The sequence below is a fragment of the Halyomorpha halys genome, unplaced genomic scaffold (assembly GCF_000696795.3).
Source record: "Halyomorpha halys isolate HHAL.00 unplaced genomic scaffold, Hhal_1.1 Scaffold522.1, whole genome shotgun sequence".
In the NCBI taxonomy this organism is placed as follows: domain Eukaryota; kingdom Metazoa; phylum Arthropoda; class Insecta; order Hemiptera; family Pentatomidae; genus Halyomorpha; species Halyomorpha halys.
The window spans coordinates 836905-859535 of record NW_027107635.1 but is presented as its reverse complement, the minus strand read 5'-3'; the positions used below and the strand labels follow the sequence as shown (position 1 = coordinate 859535).

Sequence of the window (22631 nt, the reverse complement as noted above, 5' to 3'; positions counted from 1 at the left end):
TTAATTATATTTTAATTAAATTAATTATAATTTAAGATGATTTCTCGACTTGTATCAACAATCTTTAGGAAGGGGTCGATTATGTGGGCGGTCACTTCTAGATCCGGTCTAACAACCCACAAGAGTCGGAGATCTGTTCCATTTAAATGATCGTTTTCAATCCATCTGTAGGATTTAATTATTATTTTTTAAGTTTCTTAATTTGGACATTTATTCCAAATATATATACTTTCCTCGAATCTTGTACATGCTTAGAAGTAATTATGGGAGTTCTGTTCTTAATTAAAACCAGTAAGGCGCGGAGAGCACCTTTTCTTTAATTAAATACCTTACTTGTTCATTGTTCACAAAATTTAATTTTATAGCTCTTCTTCACAATAATAGTCAAATAAACTAATAAATAAAACGGCATGAAACCATCCACTCCCGCCCTCCATGGTAGCCTTACTTATCTGACTTTTCAAACAGACAACTATAGCGAATAGGTTGGTCGATGTACGACTTGTCACAAACTCACAAGAGGAGATCATAACACAAAAAGAAAAGGCGAGAGTGGAGGGTTTTACGGCGTTTTTCACTTTCAGGAGCTTTTTAAATATTGCTCGATTTAACTATCTAAAAGTTTTCTCTTCCCGTTTTAAGCTAATAAATGATATAGGACTGTCGCGCCCTGGGGGTCTTAGCGGGACGGGTCCAGTAGGGAAGGTTTCCTTTTTTGTGTTATGATATCCTCTTGTGAGATTGTGACATATCGTACCACGACCGACCTACTCGCTATAGCTGTTTGTTTAAAAAGTCAGATAAGTAAGGCTTATATAATATACAGCACATAAGCCTGAAGTCATCACTTCAACACCACCAACAGGAATAGCCTCTCCCTATTCCTAGTGAGCATCCAGGCAAACATATGCCATCATTGTTGACACCGCCTTCAGCGGGCCCGGCAGCCATTCTTATAATGCCATCCCGGCAAAACAAGAAAATGAAATAGCCGGTATATGTATGTATATATTTGTAAATGCCTTTTTTTTTGCTCCAGGAGGTAAGAAAAAAAAATATACAACACATAAGTGATGTTAAACGTGTATATATAACCTGATTGCTTAAATAATTTTCAGAAATTGTAGTGATAGTTTTGACTGGTGACTTATTTATTTTATACCAGGCTGTTACTGTATTTATACCAAATTGAATAAAATAAACTACTAATTGTCTCTACTCGAAAGTATTGAACGAACCGTAGGTTTGCATCAGATTTTAATACCTTAGGGGTTCAACATAACTTTAATTGTTTACAATCAGTAATACTTCTATTCTAAAATATTTAATACATGTATTTATTAATATGTTTGTAGATAAAATATAATAATGTATCATGGAGTGTAGATTTTATTACTTTTCCTCAATTAGGGAATATGTATTTTTCGACTTTGGCTAAAAGTGCTTGATATAAACTGTGGAAACAGTCCTTCGTCCTGGAACAATAATATGTGTTTAACTTCTCGAATTTCGAAAGTAATATATCTTCTTGGACGCGCTCACATGGCTCGAAACGCAGGTTGGCAAAGAAAAAAAACATGGCGGCTCCACAAACAAATAATAAATGAGTGAATCTAGTGAAGAAAACTAACAGGAAACCTTATCGTATTAATTGTTGTTGGTTCGATATAACCGCTTTAAACTGATAATGTCCGAGGTTGGAGGTCGGACAACTACCGGTTGAGATCACTAACGGATCCACAACGAGATAGCGTGGGAAGTGAAAAGGATATTTTTTTTTTAGTGACTGATTCGCCACTGAATAAGACGTTATGTTGCGATTTCTTTTTTTGGTTATTGAGTGCATACTCTGTGATCGTTGAAAAAGAATGAAAATGAAGCACCCCTATTTTCATTGGTGTATTGAGAATGCATCTAACCAGGTGTGGACAGCAGGCTTTTGTGTTTATGAATTGAAAATTAATTTTATTTTAGAAAGTTTAGTCCCCTAAGAATGATTACTGTGAACATTTGAGTGCTAATTGTCTGTCATATAATGGTTTAATTACTAAATAATGAGAGCGAGGTAGCACGGATTATACTTTTATAATCCGTGCTGTCTCGTTCTGAATATACAAGTTTATGGTTTGGGATCTTGTATTTAAGGATTGGACACAGAAATACGTGGAAAACAACTCGAGGATATAGGGAGTCTTGAAGACTAAAGGGATGCACACCAAGAAAGTACTTCCGGTGGAAAAGAGGGTGTAGCCACTCTAATTCGGCGTGACAACTGGAGACATGAGACCGTCAAGTGATCCCGTGGATGAATATAATAAAACAATTTATTAATATCTTAAGTATAGTCTCTTACTAGCATTCCACCATTACACATGACAGCTATAATCAAAACGGGGAAAATGAAGGTAACTAGAAGCTAGCGGGTTTTAGGGGATAGAATCATGTCTTAGTTACTATTTAAGGATAGCAATGGATTTTCGGGTAATTTGAGAAATACGGTCATTCTAAGATATGTGTTGATCAAACAATCACTCCAAGGTTTATAACTGAGGAATGGAATTAAATTGATTGGCGATTACGGTAGAGTAAGGGATGCTAAGGAAGGGAAGTAAGAAGGTACTTGGAACCGATGAGAATTTTGCTCTTAGTTTTTCTGAAATTGAGCCCGAGATTGCGTGCTTCAGTTTGCTCCTCATTCGTCTATATCTTCTTGCAGCTTGCGGATTACCTCGGGCATTTCGGTGGTATGAAAGGATATGTGAATTTGTATTTCATCTGCGTACAGGTGTGTGCACATGTTCTAAGTTGATTGTTGATAAAATTATTCATATCGTTCGTGGCCATATTTAATTTGTCCGTTTATTTCTGTGTTTATAGACAATGTCTAGATCAATTCTCCTGCCAATGTACTTCGGTTTACCGTCAAATTAAATCATTATACCAAGTAATTTGATGTTGAGTCATAATGTTATGCGTCCAATCGCATGTACTGGAATACATACATATATTCATGTTCATTAATAATACAATCACTGGCTCGGTAATGCTATAGGTATATGCAAATGCTAAGTAACTTTGCTTACAGAATATAAAGTGATTCAAATCATCAAATCATTATCATCTAATGAAATCTTCTATTTAAAATGTAAATTCATTGAAGCAATATAATTATGACCAATTACGGTATCTCTTCAGTTATAATGATCCATGATTGCCTGCTTTATTAGATTTTCTATATAGCATAGTAGTCATAAAAATTATTAGTCTTTGGGCATTTGGTTTGGGGAAACTTTAAATATGTGCAAATGTATGGCAAAATTAAAAAAAAAATTCTAAGTTCTTTATTTTACTGTTTTAGAAATAAAGCCTAGTAAACGTTAATCGCATTGAATATTAATTTAAATTCAAACTACCATTATTAATTAACTAGAGTCTCGTCTCAAGGACGGTTTTAAACACTTACACCCCCACTCTCTCTCTCTTCCCCTCCCTCACTTTCCCCACTTATTTTTATAAATTGAAATTTATTATTTATTTATTTATACCTTTCTCCAGATTTTTGAAGTAATCTTTTATATCATTAAAACTTGAATCGGAAATTGTCTATTATTGTAACCTAGAAATTAGCACGGGGCAGAGACTCTACATTACCCGCAGAAACAGTCCATTGATAAAGTTGTGCTGGCCAGTTGCATTGGGTTGCTAATGACAAAGTGTACTTATAACAATTAAAAAAATACTTTTAAAATCTTGTATAAAGGCATAGTAATTTTAATACAATGATTTAAAATACATGATACTAATAAATGTTTTTTTTTTGTTCTTTTATTGTTTTCGTTTTTTGAACTTTTTCCTTTGTATATATATTTATAATTCTTGATTTTTTTCAATTTTTTCTAGATACAATTTTCTCTCTTTATCTAAAACATGTTTCATTTCTCCCTCTTTAATAAATATAAGGTAAAATTACTGTATACAATATAAATAGTAACAATTTAATTTAATAATAATATAATTTAAAATAAAGTAACTTTATACACATAATTATTTAACAGATTCTCGCATATAGTAACTTTTAAATAAAGTCTAAGAAAAAATAACTCAACAAATATTTAATATGTAAATATAAATTATAATATTTACCTTAATATCTATAATATTTAACCTAAATATTAATTAAACATTGAAAACATCATTTTCTGGAGCGTAAGTCGCTATTAGGACATCCAAACTAAAAAAAAGAATTAAGGTATAGCACTTCTAGCATTTTTAGTCTTCCAAATTAATAGCAATTGAATTTCTCAACCTCGCTGAAAGCTAAAAGCTTTAAAGAACTTTAAAGATACCGGAGCAACAGCTAAAACTCGGATATAATAATATTCCAGCAAGAGTTCAGGGTCAGTCGCTTAAGCGTCTAAAGCTGACTCAGAGCTGTTCAAGTCTAAAGCCTCGCCCGATAAACTGCCTCTTGTATCCCAAATAACTTGTTTCACGGCAATATAAAGCACATTCAAAAACAATTTTATAATATTTCACTCATTTTTTTTGCAATTTGTTTTTCTTTTATGTTTATTAATGCTTATAATGGCATTTATTTTTTTAAAATCGTCCCAGAACCAAAGGTCTATTGTCGGTTAATACACTAATTTGCACGCCCTAGAAAAAGTTAAGAAATGAGATATTAAATTGAAATGATTTTTCACGGGGATAGAATATTTTTCTTCTTCGGGAAAACAAGTTTTACAAAGATGAAAAAAAGAGGAAAAGAAAACTTCTCTTAACGATAATGTTTAAACATCCTCCTTTAAAAAAATAGATGGACTATTGTAAAGAGCTTCCATGACAGAAAAAATAATATTGTAACTAAATCATCTTATGCACTATTGCTAGAATTAAAAACAAAATAATTCAAGTGTGTATACATATTTAACTCTCTGAAAAGTAAGAGGTTTTGACTTAAATACCGTGTGATATTACCTGAATAATTATTTGTTTCAATGCATACAATAGTTGCTACTAACGTGGGATGTAGGTACTATCTTTAATTTGTTAGTCTGCTTTAAGATGTAGACGTGAAATGTGGTACTTATGTTACAGTTTAGTCTAAATCAGAGTGATTTTGTGGTTTTAAGTTTTGCTGATGCCACAATTGGTAAAACTTTGACCGACTAGGTTGTTTAATGTTAATTCAAAGATTGAATTCTTCGTTTAAAATCTTTTCGTTGTATTTCATTGGCCAGTTCGGCTATTTGTTTCCTGATCATCAGGTTTGTATGAAGACTTAGTCAAGAGAAAACGGAGAAGAAATTACTTCTGGACCTAAATTGTAAGTAATATTTTTGGTCCATTTTATCCTTAAGTTTATAAAAAGGTAATCATAGTAAAATAAAATATTTTACTTAACAGACGCTCAACTTACTCTTTAAATTTTTGATCCACTATTTATTTATTTTTATCAAAGAATTACACTGGGATTTAGGTTGCGACAGCCTACATCGCCGAAATTTAAAAATACTCCTACGCTAAATACACTGTTATAAACCACTTGTATTTAATTACTAAGCCAAAACATTTGATTTTCAACATGTAATTTTAAAAACATTTTTCGAAGGAACACAATTCTCTTGGTAATGGGATCCATTTTCAGCCTCTTGCTGAGTCTGATTTTACCTTGAGTTATGAGAAGCTTAAAAAGTCCATACAAAAACCCTTATATAAATATAATATAGTATATATTATAATATAGTATATATTATAATATATAGTAATTATGTTTTGGTTTTTTCACAGAATAAATATCTTAGTCAACGTCTAGGATTTATCAGTGTTAGTATAATTTATGTTATTGCTATATTCTAATACTATTAGAATAAAGCAACTTTAGCTAATTATTGATAACGTAGATCCTGCTGCTTAGGTCAGCGAACATGCATATATGTTTTGTTTTTTTAAATAAATATTTAAATAAATCGTGAGTTCAAAAATTCAGCTGAGTTCCTCAATTTCTTTTTAATTCAGATTCGTCAATGGGCATTAAAATGATATATTATATATCACTTTTCCATGGACTACAAAAAGAAATATTCAATGAATGGAGAAAAAAACTTTTGGGAATCTTTTATTTTAAAACCGGTTTAGGATATTTTCTAGCAAGTTTGTCACAAGTCAATGAAAGACGTATTTTTTTTCATTGTCTCTTATGAATGGATTCCGTATTATGTTCAACCAACTGATGAATATTCGGAGGGTAAGAAAAAAAAGAAATGAAAATTCTCGACGATGGAATGTTCAACCTCTTTTTAAATAAATAAAAAAAATATTGAATTTTACATCCACCGCAGTAAATAATTATTACTCATAGCTATAATTATTCATGTTCAATAATGGACAACAGTGTTTTCAATATTTCATTTACGGGAATGTAACAATTTCGTTATGTACGGCTACGTAGTTCTTAAAAAAATGTTTCAGTATCAGTTCTGTTGCTAGGGCTTGATATATTATCTCGCCATGTAAAATTAATCCCTTCTTTACTGTGTTGCGGAACCTTGTTTCTGTACATTATGTTTTTATTAGAACTTTTGATCTTTTAAAATCATAAATTATGCATAAGTGGATGTATATTAACACGCTAACTTGAGGTTGTAAGATTCATTATCAACTGAAAGTAATACCATCAAACTTCTTCGATGGATTAGGCGCGATTGCTCAAATCCTTGTACGGTTATAAAGCAATTAGTGACCTTATTCTTATAACTGATTAGTAACCAACAATTATGTAAGGACTATTAAAAAAAAAATAAAAAGGTAAAAAGAATTTTTTAAAAAGACTTGGACAATGAATTTAAAGATTATTAAACTAAAAAGTGAAATAAATGGACACATGAAGGATCAGGGATGCAGTACTTTGCTAGGAACTACTGTTACTAGACCAACGGTTCTCCAAAGAGGTGATTTGGTCAACATCACGCTCAACCTCCAAATTTTTCCTCAAATTAAGGATATTATGTATAAATAATATCCTTATTATTATTATAATAGATGATGAATTTTATCATTCTTGAGTTACAATGTTATATGGAGCAAACCAAAATTCAATTCCACACAGTATTTAGAAAAGTACTGATTCAATGGACTACAAAATGTACTACAGACAGTTCAGGATTTTAGAATGTCCCCCACGCGTTCTGAGAGAAAGAGAACTGCTGCGTAAAATCCTTTTAAAAACTACAGGCCAATCCATGTTTAATACAATTTGCATATCACTGCTTCTTTTTTTTTTTTTTATCAAAATAGGAACATAGGTATATCATTTACAACTACGCAATAAGCGATTTAGAGCAGTCAAGTATGTTGGAACGTTTAGAGAATATTTTGTTATCTGATGCAACATTAAAACATTGCCACTCAGCTAATTTTTTAGAAGGTTTTGAATGAGACGTAACAACTGTAAAGTTGTTATTCTGCAGGAGAAAGAATAAAAAAAACCTAATTAATTAGATATTTTTGTTGTTGCAGGTTTACAGTTGGATCCGATATATACGTTATTATGTTTTGAGTCGAGCTCTGCAATAAAAAAAACTGCATTAAAATAAGAACAAATATATTGGTAAATAACAAAGATCCATGGTGTGTCCATTCACACGCCATTGGGCAGGTTTTATTTTATTTAATATTTAAGCGATTTAATTATCTTTCAAAAGACCAATACGAATGTTTCGGGAGATCTTTGTGAGTAGTTTTCGAGTTATTTTAAAGTCTAAAAATAAAAGATTGGATTCTGTGGCCAGATAATAGTAGAAATAACTGTAAATTTGATTTTTGGGGGAAGATTGCTATTCACATTTTTTAGCATTTCGTAAAAAAATGATATAGCTAATATAGATCAGTTGTACGTTGATTACAAATGGTTTTATGTATGAACCTTGATACTATTCACGAGATTTTTAACCCATTTATAAAAATTTCAATTAAGAAACAAACAAAAGGCAAATTAATAATTTAATTTTAATTAATTAATAATTAAAAACACATCAATAATTATTACATAATTTTCTAATAAAGGTCAACTTAAAACATGAAAAGTTCTATTTTTTTCTTTAAGAAAGCCGAGTATTTAAGTTGACCATCCCTTCCTTTCTAATAGTAGAACCTAGTTCAAGTATTGATGAGGCTACGGCGTCTGGCTAAGTATCATCTGCTATTACAAATGGTATGTTTCTCTAATTACGTAGGACATGTCGAGGACCGAAAGGGATACGGTCCAGAGGACGGAACAAAAAGACCTGACGGCCAAGGCCGGACCCCGCCCATGCTCATATATAAGCAACATTCGGCCGGCGAACACTCAGACTTTAATCAATCAGTCGAACAACACAGACCTACTCAACATGAACAAGTTGGTAAGTTTTTGCCAACTGTTGGAAAGTCTTATTACCTAAAACTATAATACCGAATTTAAAAACGCTTTTTTATTGATTGAATGAAAGAGATATTTCAATTTTATATCTTTTTATTTTGAGTTAGTGGTTAAATTAGATATTATATTTTAAACTAAATGTAAAAAGTGTTCTGATGATTTCTATGAACAGGTGGTGTTGTTTTGCGTCGCCCTTGCCAGGAGCAGCCTTGCCAGCGTGGGCCATCATGGAGTTGCCGTTGCCGGCCCATCATACACCGCCTACCACGCTGCTCCCGCTCTAGCCACCACCTATGCCGCCGCTCCAGTTGTAGCTGCTAAGACTTACGCAGCAGCTCCTGTTGTTGCAGCAGCCCCCGCAGTTGCTACTTATGGTGCTGCAGTTGTTGGCACTAAGGCTTATGCCGCCGCTGCTCCAGCTGTCGCCACCTACGCTGCCGCTCCAGCTGTTGCTACCGGATATGCTGCCGCTCCAGCTATTGCCACCGGATATGCTGCCGCTCCAGCTATCGCCACCGGATATGCTGCCGCTCCAGCTATCGCCACCGGATATGCTGCCGCTCCAGCTATCGCCACTGGATACGCTGCCGCTCCCGCTGTCGCCACTGGATATGCTGCTGCAGCTCCAGTTGTTGCCGCTGCTCCCGCCGTAGCTGTTGCCCCAGCTGCTCGTCTTGCTACTCCAACTACCTTCACTTCTACCGGAGTCGCCATCGAGAAGAACATTCACTATGGCACCAAGTCTGTTGTAACTGGTTATACCAGTGCTGTCCATAAACCCAACTTTGGTGGACTCGCTACTCCCGTTGAAACTGTATCCAAAGAAGCCGTTGTTGCCGCTGGAAGGCAGGTCCAAACTATCATTCCTCAGGTGACCAAAGTTGAACCCGAAGTTACCGTAAAGAAAGTTCCTTATGACGTTCCCGTACCTACCCCTGTCGTATCTGAAGTCGAAGTGCGCACACCTGTTGTTCGTGGACCCGCTGTAGCTGTTGCTCCAGCTGTAGCTGCCCCAGCAGTTGCTACTTACGCTGCCGCCCCAGCCGTCGCCGCTGCCCCGGCAATTGCTACCTATGCCGCCGCTCCAGCCGTCGCTGCTGCTCCTGCTTGGGCTGCAGCTAAGACTTATGCTGCTGCTCCAGTCGTCGCCGCTGCTCCTGCTTGGGCTGCAGCTAAGACTTATGCTGCTGCTCCCGTAGCTGTTGCTGCCGCCCCAGCTGTCGCTACCTATGCTGCCGCTCCAGCATGGACTGCAACTAAGACTATCGCCGCTGCTCCAGTTGCCGTCGCTCATGGTCCAGTTGCCGTAACCGCCGCCCCAGTTGCCGCCGTCGTCGAGGCCCGCGCTCATGCTAAGTACTGGTAATCAGAATCGACCAAGACTGTGAAGTTATGGAGAAAAGGAATCCGTTCAGCATCTAGCAAATTGTGTTTATTGACTCTAAGTGTTTAATGATACCTTCTCTCTGTAACTTATGTGTATTAAAGTCTCTTATTTATATAATATTATATGGTTTATTATTACCCTCCTTCAAAAATTTAATATTCTTAGTTAAAACAGACCTGAAGACGTAAATTTATTGGTATCTGTTAAGGGACAGGAAATCCGAACCCACACCGGCAGCACTTACCTCGAATGGCGCCTACTACTTATTGGAAATTATAAAAAATTAAAATGAATTAATTTTAGCCTGGAAATAAAGCAACTGATTTAGATCATATTTAATGAAACCAAATTTAAATTAATTAAAGAAAACCTAAATCCCTCACACATTGTGATTTAATAATATTCAACAAAGTTCAATCTTCAGCTAGGAGGTCTGTCCTAATTTAGGACGTCAAAAACGAATCTGATTTAATTTTTTCCAGAAAAAAAATTGGTTGCGATACTTATCATCTTACATCTTTTGAATGTTGTGATTTTTGTTCCTTTTAAACTCATTTAATGCTATCATTAGATAATTAAAAAAGATGGAATAGAAAATTTTGAGACCAAATTTAAGTTAAGATACAAGTACGGAAAAAACTGATTTTTAAAAGTAATTCTGTTCTACTAGGATAATGTTCTGAAACATTCAGCACATTTGGTGACAGAAGGCCTGATTTTCAACTGTCATTGGTGTCCTAAAAACATATTCAAAATCAGCTATCATGTAATATGTCCTTTAGATTTAAGTAAGCAGCTATCAAATATAACCTTGGGGTTAAAACTGAGAAAGAAATTGGGAAACACAAAATTTTCCAACAAGAATTAACAAAGCTTTAATAGAAAATAGGGTAAGAGTTCTTCTAATTATTCAAAAAAGCTGGTCTAATACATCCCAAATCGAATTATGGGGTCTTTGAAAGTAAAGATTTGTCAAAAAAGTACAAGGCAGTGAAGTCTAAACGTATCGTTTACGGAATTTTATAATTTAACTCATATTTATTTCTTTTTCACTTTTATATAGAATAATAATACGAAGTTTTAATTACCTCTAATAATTTGAGGAATAACATAAGGTTGAAATATTTTCGTTTAGGTGTATCAATTTCACGTTGAGCCACTATAGATAATATATCAAAAATTATATTTTTTGTTATGCGTAAACAATATTTATCTTTCTGTCTACTGGATAAATCTAGGATATCAAAAGTTTTAGATCTTCCTGTAAAAATGCAAAACAGTTTGGAAAAAACGCGTGTATATCCGTGAAGAACTTTCGGAGATCTTGATAGAATAAACAAATATTTACATTTGTATTTATATAGATAACACTGAATTCAATGTATCATTCGTTAGTTATTTTCATAGATTAAAAGTCATTTCTCATTAATATGGAATAATTAGTTTTAATTTGTAGTACTAAACAATTTCTAAAGAAAGATTGATATTTATATATAGACTATTCTACAATAATGATGAGCAACACTGGAGAAGTCAGTTTGATTTGCATTTTTCTTTTGGTGTAGTGTGCATCCTGTTTTTTTCTCTTCTGAAATCCAATGTAATATAAAACGCTAAGTAAGTATCTAATTCTTATAAAAATTTTAAAATGTCCTTTATTTATTAACTATTTTCATCAAAGATATTTATTATATTGATAAATTTATGTAGAATATTACTTAAGTCAAAAGATCATCTTAAATAATAAGATATTTCCATTAAAGAATACATATTGAATTAAGGTAGCCATAAATAAATTATTTCTTATTAAATCATTGTTAAATACTGAAATTTCAGAAACAATATTGATTAATTTTGAATATAAATGTAAAGTAGTCTTGTCATTGATTAAATTAATAAAGTTCCTTATTAGAAAAACAGTTTTGAAAATGAAACTTATCACTCAATTACATCCATTTATGGTGCTATAACTCGTGGAGAGTCAAAACCAAAAAATTCAGTAAATTAAAAAATAAATAAAACAGTAAACAAATTTCAGTACATTAGTAAAAAAAACTTTTGAAAAAGCCATAAAAAAAAAACAACTTAAGGATAAAAAAAAGAAAAACGAATAAAGTAATATCACTTTTGTTACCATGAATTTTATTTTTTTTTAAATTTTGATATGTGCTATTCCTTACTTTGTTTAAAAATGAAAATCATCACTGAATTTGTGTCTTACTTTAAACATTTTCTTTTGAAATCAAACCTTTTTTGCATTGCTATTTGAAAAGATTAATAACAATTTTAACTGTTTCTTAATCAAGAGAAAATACCTTTACTATTATAATGCATGAAAGATCTTGGGTTTAATACTGCTCATGGGTGTACAATTCTAAACCAACAGTTATAAAAGGAAGTGTTCTGGCTGAGATAATGCTTTTAATTCATTAAAGAAACAGATACCTGATCTTTGGCACACTGTGATTATACTCCAGGATGGTCTTTCAAACTAAGAGTATATTGGGCTTGCGGGATAGAAAATAAATTTTCTACCTTTGCTATGCTTGAAGTTGCATTCAATATTTAGGTTATAAAAAGAATTGATAATAACATATTATTTATATAATTGAACTATTATTGCAATAAAAAGTCTCTGAAGCATTTAACTTGGACAGCCCTAATGAAGCCCTACAAAGTAGGGCTAAACGTTGGAAAATAAATAGTTTTAAACTATTCTTGTTTCTCTTTTGACCGAAGCCCTGACCATCTTCTTCATAATTTTAATATTATAACGATAGTTGAGATTCCAATTTCATTATAAATTATGCATTATAGATGGAAATGGTTTAATTTTATGCTATTGCCTTAATACTTACCTGTTATTTTTTTTAACATCTTATAGATGGATTATATTAATCTAAATAAATCTGTTAAATTCCATAAAATCTGATTTTATTGTGTAAATGGGCTGATTGGAGTTCTTATTTTATAATATTAAGCCTTTATCCTACATGTATTTGTACAGAATAACTATAATATAATATAACTATATAGATTAGTATTATTCTTATTGTTAATTACTTACAGGTCAATTTGAATTTATGACCAAATTGTAAGTTTTTTGCAAGGAACACGATTTTATGTGTATTTAGCAAAAAAGGTTTTCATAATTTTTCTTGATATTTTGTTCCATCTTTTGATCTTATTTTATAGATGGTCAGATGATCCTATTGCTTTTATCTCTTCATTATCTTCTTTTGCCACTTATAAAATAAAAAAAAGTAATAAACGAAAAAAAATAATAGAGTCCAAAAAAAAGTTCTGAAGATGGAGCCTCGAAATGTTAAGAAGAAATAAATTATATGGAAAAATTAGATAAATTTATTAATTTTGTTTTATTAATAGTACAATTGAAATTGCTAATTAAATTTAATATTACTTAAATTGATTTCAACATATTAGGTAAAAAGTCTATAATTTTTCTATTCTGGATATTTACATACATTGACATAAAGCAAACGCTTATAATTAAAATTAAAAAAAATATAAGATGTATTGATTACCTGATTCATTGAAATTTAAAATATTTCTGTGTTAATCAACAGGAACATAAAATGTGGTCTTCCTGGTTTGTGATTCAGCAATTTTATCATCTGATTGCATCCTTTTCTGGCCTTATTCACCCACGTAAATATTAAGTAAGTACATTCACTTAAGTTTATGCTTTATTTATGTGTACCTGCTACATGTAGTTATTAAATTCCTCTCCTTTCTCTACTATTAAATATCACATGTTTTTCTAAGATAATGATTTATTCTTCCTGTAATATCATTTCCCTTAAAGCTGACTTAAGATTTAAACTATTTTATATCCTTATTAATTTTTAAACAGTTAAATCACACACAATTTGACGTATAGCTCAGATATTATAAGGTGCCCTTTTAAACAATACATTTTCACTCTCTCCCTTCTTTATCTACTTACTTTAACTCCTACTGAGGTTGTGGTTTGAGCATCATTCCTAGATGAATTGGATATTAATATTTCTATTACTAAGCGATGTCGATGATTTGCAACTATATTGTTATTTGATTAAGTAAGGGAGAATAATTATTCAAGTTTTGCATCTACCATTAACTTGTGGGCCTTTTCTCTGATTATCCTCTGCCTTTAAAGTGTTTTGTTTGAATATTTGATAGAAGCAATTATATGTTGAACCTTATATGTGTATATGTAAGATCGCTGAGTAATAAAGTATTTATTAGGTTATTTGAGGTGTAGAATTCCGAAACCAGCCAGGTTCATTTTCTTTTCATTAACTTTCTCTTTATACGTTTCAGCATCAAGTTCCCCTCTAAGATCTCCATCCCTCTATATCTCATGTAAGAGTAGTCATAAAGACTATTTTCAATTTTCTAATTTACGGTTTTTGTGCTATATTACCACAAATAAAGTAAAACAGTTAAATTACATGGGATATAACCTTTTTGGAAGACAATTTTATTCCTTGTGATCAGCTAGGAACAAAACAGTTAATTAAAAACAAGTGTTAAAAATCTTTAAATGGACTTGGCTGGTTCTACATCTTAATTTGTTTTTAGCTACCAGAATTACAGTTACCAGTTACAACTTCTAGGATCGTTCTACTTAGGGAGGCAATATCTATTATTAGTTGGTTTAAAATTTTAAAATGATGACTGAAGTATTTAAAAAATTAAATTGAACATTTTTTCTTGTTTCTTCTTAAACAAATAACAAATATAGTAGTAAAGTAAAATAAATGAATTAAAAAATTAGATAAAATGCTTTGGCTGCAGACCTTCAATGTTTTTAGTTAGGTAAATAATATTAGTGATAAAATACAAAGCAAAAAACTGTTAAATATTAGTGTGAATGAATGAATTAAAAAAATATATATATTCTGAGATATATGTCCCCTAAAAATAAATACATGGTTCATACATTGTGTTTTTTGGCTAACAAGCATTTTATGGGTGAGATGGGAAGAGAATTCCAGAAGGATGTTGCACGTATGACGAAGGATTCGTTGAGGAAGAGGGTTCTATAAGAGGGCAAACATAAATCAATCGGCTGGAATCTGGTGTTTAAAAATGGATGAATGAAAGAAGAGTGAGGAGATCAAGGATAAAGGTAGAGAGCCACTTCAACTCGGTATACCAACGGGAGACTTTACAGTGCTAAATAATAAAGATACATCTTACAAAGCAATTCATGAGTCTCTTCAGTCTCAATTCTAGACCTGCAGATAGACCTCCATAGACTAATGAACCGTAGTTGAAGTGGAGGAAGACGAGAGAGGATAGTATCCTCGTATAGTAGGAGCTGACGGGTGTTCTGAGGAATGGAATTACGGAATCTTAGGAATTGTTTGAGTACAGTTATGGATTTGCGTGTGATTTGGGAAATGTAACTATTCCAGGAGAAGTGTTGTCGAAGGTGACACCAAGGTTTTTTATTGTAGAATTGAAGTGAATCGGTTGGTTGTTAAGGAAGAGTAGGGGATAGTAAGGTAGGGAATGAAGGAGGCGCTTCGAACCATTAAGAATGGCCTTGGTCTTTTCAGCATTCAAGTTCAAATTGCTTAACACCCATGCATTAATACTTTCAATATCTTCTTGTATTTTTTGGATGGCCCCAAGCATCTCAGATGGAAGGATAGATAGATTTGGAGATTGTCTGCATATAACTGGTATTCTGGGTGGTGAATGGAATCAGGAAAATCGTTTATATAAATGGAAAAAAGGGTGCAAGTTTGCTGTTGAAGATTTGCAGCTAAACCATTTCCTCTAATTTTTTTATTTTATTTTACTATTATATAATTTAATTGTTAGTTTTTTATTTGTTTAAGGAGAAACAAGTAACAAACAATACCTATTTTATTTTGAATCATCCTTTCACCATTATATTAAAGCTCAGTCCTTGTCATATCACCCACATAATGACACTCGCTCCTTCAAATTTAGATGAAAATTGACAGTTGACTCTATTATTATACTGATAACAACAGCAAAATTTGTTTGCCCTGTATTTATAGTTTTCTTAAAAATTAATTTTGGACTATCCAAAGCCTTTAATGTGTACTGACATCTTTAAAAATATTTTTCATGAAAATTGATTAAGATATCTTGACATTTTGTAATATACAAAAAAATCGTCTCATTTTTCAATCACAATCCCCCCAAAACTGAGAATATTTAAATATAATTTTAAGAAATTTAAGAATGGGTTACTCTGTTTTACAAAACAGAAATACTGAAAAACTATGTGATATTAGAATTCTTACTTTGTTTTTAAAATATTCCTAAATATTTATGGTAAATGCTTCTAGAAAAATGTATATCACTTTTTAAAATGTTTTATTATTATGACTAAAGAACTCATCCTAAAAATCTTTGCTTAACCTACCTCACATAAAGAATGCTTGGAGTAAGAAAAATGGTTATTCTACAAAATGATAAGTTAAGATGATATATCTTAAGTATGGTGCATTTTGTTTTCAAGTGGTGTGAATTGGAGTAATTATGTTCTTAAAAACAACAGCTGATTTTACAACCTCATTAGCAGGACTGTAGTTTTAGTTAGACTTACCCTCTTTATTATGCATAATTTAGAGGATCTATTCCAGATTACGTAATTATAGAGATTTTCCAATTACATTGATTTTTCCCAGTTTCTTTTGTTCTTTTAATTACCTCCATTTGGAGAAAATGTGTAAATTTCCGTTAGCTCTCATAATTTTCTATAGAAAATGTTATGGAGCGAAAAAAGACAGATTGGTAAAAAAAAAAAAAGAAAAAAAAAAGAAAAACCTCAAATTTTCATGACTTTAGAACACTTCTTTTTGTAAGTAAGAATTTCACCATATATTTTTATATATATACATTACTTTAAAATAGTATTTGTAACATTTCTGGTTCGATCAATCACATCACAGTTGAAAAAAGATCTATATAGAACATTTGTACTTATTTTTAACACCATTATCTTACCAAACTAAAACAGAGGAGTATTTGTGTATCAATGTGAAGTAAAAATAAATGGGGTGCATGAATTTTTATGACACTATTCCATTTTATAATGGGTTAATGATTTTTAAAATTTCTATTCCTTTTAATTCAGTGGTAATAACTTAATTTTTTTTTACTAAGACTTCCTTTTTTGAAATATGGTGATAGTATAGTAGTCTGTGTATTTTCACTTCATTGATGTTCATTGTTACCTGTGTTTATGAAATGCATATACATGTATGAAATGCATAATACATGTATGAAATACATTTAATGCTATATTAATATTTAAAATAGTAATATGACATTTGTTCATGGAATATTTACTCATTAAGAATACAGTTAATTATAAAGTTACAACTCCCACATGATTTAATTTTTTTAAATATTTAAAATCTTCATGGTAAAACAATTTATTTATATTCTTGTATTTGGATTCTTATTTTTTGTGATAATCTGTCAAGTCAATCAAAGTTGCAACATACAGTGATGGTATTGAGAGAATTAGGTACATAAACAGATTAGAGACTGATAGGAGCTAGTTCCCTCCATCACATACCACTACCTACGTAGCTTTGCTGATACTGCTGACCACTTAAGATTTGGTTTTTTGTTCAAACAATAATTCAGTTCTGAAGTATTAAATACTTTTATGTAGATATAACTTGTTCTTATTATATATACACTAAAGTTTTGTTATATATATATATGTATTTAAAAAAATAATATAACAGTTTCTCATATAGTGATTACTCATTATTTATTTTTATTCTACCCCATCTAGTAGGTGTTTGCAGTCAATGATCAAATAACAATGATTTTTTCAATAACTGTTCACATAGCTTGCTCATTTCTGAGCCAATGTTCTCTTCTGTTCTGTCTTGTGGCCTCGCGGGTCCTTCATCATCATGTCTCCTATTCAAGGAATATTTCTTTTGTAGTCCAAGTGAGGTGTCTCCCAATCCTTAATAAGTGGTAGTTATAATTCATTATAAATAAAGTTATTCTTTTTTCTTCTTACCTCATTTATTGAATAGCAACAATATTATTAAACAATATTTATTAAAGTGTTCATGGGAGTATAATTTATTTGCATTCTTGTATTTGGATTCTAATTTTTTGTGATCTTTTAGATCAATTAAAATTTTAAAGTCTAAGTGATGTTATTGTTATGTAAATATGTGAGCATGGGCACGTGTGTTTGTGTTTTTGCTTGTACATATGTTTGTTTGTATGTGTGTATATATATTTTTCCGTGTACAGTAACCTCAGGGAAGAAGAATTTATTGGTAAATATTTAGATGCACAATGCCTATTGATGCCCATGTGGATTTCTAGGTTTAGTTAGTTTTACAATGTAGCTTGATGTAAGTAAATTTTATATTATGAACGCTTCCATTAAGTTGGTAACCTTTAATTGGGGGAAAAACCTGGTAGTTGACCATGTGTTCTAACCACACCTCCTTGTACAACCATTGGTCTTGGAATAGTACTTCTTTTCAAAGTACTGAACCCAAGATGGGTTGCGTTGTGGAATCAGGGAATGTTTTATAACAAAATACAAAGAATTTGTTCAGCCAAACAAAGGAAAGCCTCCAATCCATGCCAGAGAAACAGTGTCGCAATCTACTGTTTTATTTACAAATCAAATAATAAAACTTATTTTCTACAACAGGTTGTAGTGGTACAGGTATTTTTAATGCATTGATGTGTTTAATGCTATTGATGTAAGCAGTGATGTCAGCAATCCCGCGATGTTTGAATTTCAGTGAATCTTCAATTGCATAAAATTAAAGAACATCAGCTTTAGAAGCACTGTACACTGAGAAACTCCACATGTGAGCGAGAAGCTCTTCAAGGAAGATTCTCCTATTCTTACTGAAAGAATTTCATCGCTTAGCAACTTGACTTCAAATTCATTTCATTTCAGTGTGCATTCCATGTTATTGTGCTTAGTGTAGAGCTAGCCTTGAAGGATGGAACTGAACTATTTTGAGGAATTAATTTTACTATATTATTATGAGAATATAGTAAATATATATATATATTTTACTTTTTTAAATTTTATAAAATGACAAATTTAGCAAAAGTTTGTGACCATAAATTATATATTGTTTCTTAACAGATCTTGCTATTTTTATGTGTTTTCCTTCTATTCCTCTGTTCATTATCTCATCTGCCACTCCCTGTGACATATTTGTATACAATATTTTATACCTGTTAGTTATTTATTGGTTCCATGAATCTTAATTGGTATTTAATCATTCCTTGTTTGTTTACATTAATTACTATATCCTTTTTCAATTAAATTCAGCTTTTTGGGATTGAATAACAAGCTTAATAGTTTAGTATTGGCTAGATAAATGTGCTGTAAGTTATATATGCTATTTATATTCAAAAATTGAGGGATTAAATATTGACATTCTTTATAAAAAATTTAAATAGTTGCAGGCTACCAGTTAAAAATAATTTATGGGCTATAGTTGAATTTACAAAAGTTAGCAATAAGATCTATCTATCCATCATTAAAAAAATAAAAATAGAAGTGTGTGAGGTTGACAGATTGATAAAATGCTTTTTACTATATAAATATGAGACTTTAATCATCTATCGTACAAAAAAAAATCTATTCTTTAAACATGTACAATACTAAGAACAGTTACATCGTATAAAATTCAATGTCAGTCTTAATCTAGAGAAATTCTCCAACTCGTTACCACTGTTTAGCTTTAATATGAGTGGAGTCGATGGTGGAAGGAATGTGGCTTGCATAGGTGCTAACGGAAGACCATGCTGGAGCAGCAGCAAGGGTTTTAGTAGCACTCCAAGTTGGAACTGCGGCAACAGCTGGTGCGGCAGCATAGGTTTTTGCAGCGGTCCAAGTAGGAGCAACAGCTAGGGTCTTAGCAGCAGTCCAAGCTGGAGCAGCAGCAAGGGTCCTAGTTGCGGACCAAGCTGGTGCAGCTGCAGTCCATGCTGGAGCAGTAGCAATGGTCTTAGCAGCAACTACTGGAGCAGCGGCGATGGCTGGAGCGGCAGCAAGGGTCCTAGTAGCGGACCAAGCTGGTGCAGCAGCAGTCCATGCTGAAGCAGTAGCAATTGTCTTAGCAGCAACCACTGGAGCTGCGGCGAGGGCTGGGGCAGCAGCAAGGGTCCTAGTAGCAGACCAAGCTGGTGCAGCAGCAGTCCATGCTGGAGCAGTAGAGATGGTCTTAGCAGCAACTACTGGAGCGGCAGCAAGGGTCCTAGTAGCGGACCAAGCTGGTGCAGCAGCAGTCCATGCTGGAGCAGTAGCGATGGTCTTAGCAGCAACCACTGATGCAGTGGCGACGGCTGGAGCGGCAGCAATGGTTCTAGTAGCAGACCAAGCTGGTGCAGCAGCAGTCCATGCTGGGGCAGCGGCGACGGCTGGAGCGGCAGCATAAGCAGCAACTGCTGGGGCAGCTACAGCTGGAGCAACAGCCACAGCTGGGCCACGAACGACAGGTGTGCGGACTTCGACTTCAGAAACTACAGGGGTTGGTACGGGAACGTCATAAGGAACTTTCTTTACTGTAACTTCGGGTTCAACTTTGGTCACCTGAGGAATGATAGTTTGAACCTGCCTTCCAGCGGCAATAACGGACTGCTTTGAAACAGTTTCGAGGGGCGTAGCAAGTGCACCGAAGTTGGGTTTGTGGATGGTTTGAGTATAGCCAGTAACTACAGGCTTAGTACCGTAATGCACTTTCTTTTCAATGGAAACACCTGTGGAGGTAAAGGTGGTTGGGGTAGCAAGACGTGCAGCTGGGGCTACAGCTACTGCGGGAGCAGCGGCAACAACTGGAGCTGCAGCAGCATATCCCGTGGCGACAGCGGGAGCGGCAGCGTATCCAGTGGCAATAGCTGGAGCAGCAGCATACCCGGTGGCGACAGCTGGAGCGACAGCGTATCCTGTTGCGATTGCTGGAGCGGCAGCATATCCAGTAGCGATTGCTGGAGCGGCAGGATATGCTCTAGCGATTGTTGGGGTGGCGGCATAGCCGGTGGCGATGGCTGGAGCGGCAGCGGTCCAAGCAGGAGCAGCTGCAATTGTTTTAGCAGACAAGAGTGATGCAGCAGCGAGAGATGGAGATGCAGCGGCGTATGCCTTAGATGTGGACCAAGAGGTAGCTGTAGCGACAACTGGTGCTGAAGCATAACTCTTGGTTGTTAAAACTGGGGAACCAACGAGACCAGGTGCAGCCGCGTAAGTATTGGTGGCCAAAAGTGGAGCGGCAGCAATCGCAGGAGCGGCTGCAGCATAGCTGTAGCCCTTAGCAGCCCAAACAGGTGCAGTGGCGTAACTTTTGGTTGCGGTCCAGGCTGAGCCTGGGAGAGTGCTAAGTACTGAGGGGGCACCGTATGTACTGAGAGAAGCTTCATGATGATGCCCATGGCTAGCCAAGGTATTCCTGGCTAAGGCGACGCAAAACAACACCACCTAAAAAAAGACAAAAAATCTTTTTAAATTGGTTTTTCATTCAAACAAGTTTATCTTTTTAACACACGCTAAGAGTATAAGTAACAATGAATTTAGTTTTTCAAGAAACTGCTTTGCTTGATGTTTATAGAACATTAATAATGTTTTTTAAAAAAGAAAAACGAGTTTAGGATATCGAGTTGCGGACATAGTGAGGTAATTAGTAATTGCGGACATGAGGTAAATCTTATTAAATTATTAAAGAAATGTTAATATTTAGTAACTCACCAACTTGTTCATGTCGAGTAGGTCTGTGCTGTTTGACTGGTTGATTAAAGTCTGACTCTTAGCTGAATTTGGACTGCTTATATATTCGGCAAGATGGGCGTGGTCTTTACACTCTTTTCCTTGATTATAAAAGTTGTGACTCTTTATGTAGGAAGAGGTATGGAATTATTACTTCTAATTTTCTTTCATGGTCATTGGAATAATTTTCGTTTCTATTTAGGAGCATTTATCAATAATTAATTATGGTTGTTATAATAATAATTTCTAACAATATTACTATATAATAACAAATATAGAACAATAATATAATTTAAAATCTCCTTTAAAAATGTCATCATTAGTTATTATTTAGTTGTTGGCAGTAACATTTTGTGATTTGATCCCGCATTTGCAATGTCTCAATATATTTTTTTAAAATATTTTATATTAGTGTAAAGTGTGTAGTAATTACCAAACCAGAGCAGAGGGCCGTGGGTTGCAGAATAAAATTGCTAAATAAATGGAATAGGATTATCAAATGGAATAAAATAGTTAAATAGGGGGGAAAATAGTTATAATGTATTGTATGCCTATATAGTGTGTAGAAGATAATTGATTGTAAAAGGAAAAGGTGGACAATTTTTTTTGTTATTATGTCAGGTAAATATGTAATGTATATTAGCATAATACGATCACGGATTGATTGGTATGCTGTGTATTACAGTAACCCAATGTATTTGGGCAGCATGGCTAAATAAAGTATTTCTCTCTTCTCAATAATTTTTAGAGGAGGATTAATATAGATTTGTTGTTTTTTTAGGTTAAGTTTTGCAAGTACTAAGAAAAGAGATTTAATAATTTTGATAATACGATTTATTGTTGGTTAACTTTATTTATTTTTGTTAAATTAATTATTACTATTATTTTTTTATTATCATTATGGGTGATTGCTAACATAGATCCTAAAGTCTACGTTTTTTGAAATAAGAATACGAAGCTTAATCTTAATTAGGAGAATATTAATTTTTTTACCTAAATATCTTATCTTTTTCAAATAAAATATATATTCTTAAAATATGCCTTTAATATGTTTAGTGTACTAGAAA

General features: G+C 33.1%; 2 protein-coding genes across 2 annotated transcripts; one reads left to right on the top strand and one right to left on the bottom strand.

Annotated features, from left to right (window-relative positions):
* Positions 1–8208: 8208 nt before the first annotated feature.
* LOC106683845 (calphotin) lies at positions 8209–9925 on the top strand. Its single transcript, XM_014425563.3, has 2 exons — positions 8209–8402; positions 8592–9925. Exons 1-2 carry the CDS (start codon positions 8238–8240, stop codon positions 9783–9785), a joined length of 1359 nt encoding a protein of 452 aa, XP_014281049.1. The 5' UTR covers positions 8209–8237; the 3' UTR covers positions 9786–9925.
* A 9467-nt stretch (positions 9926–19392) lies between these two features.
* LOC106683861 (ice-structuring glycoprotein) lies at positions 19393–21619 on the bottom strand. Its single transcript, XM_014425579.2, has 2 exons — positions 21547–21619; positions 19393–21279 (listed from the first exon to the last, which is right to left on the bottom strand). The coding sequence occupies exons 1-2, from the start codon at positions 21556–21558 to the stop codon at positions 19531–19533; spliced, it is 1761 nt and encodes a 586-aa protein (XP_014281065.1). The 5' UTR covers positions 21559–21619; the 3' UTR covers positions 19393–19530.
* Between the last annotated feature and the right edge of the window lie 1012 nt (positions 21620–22631).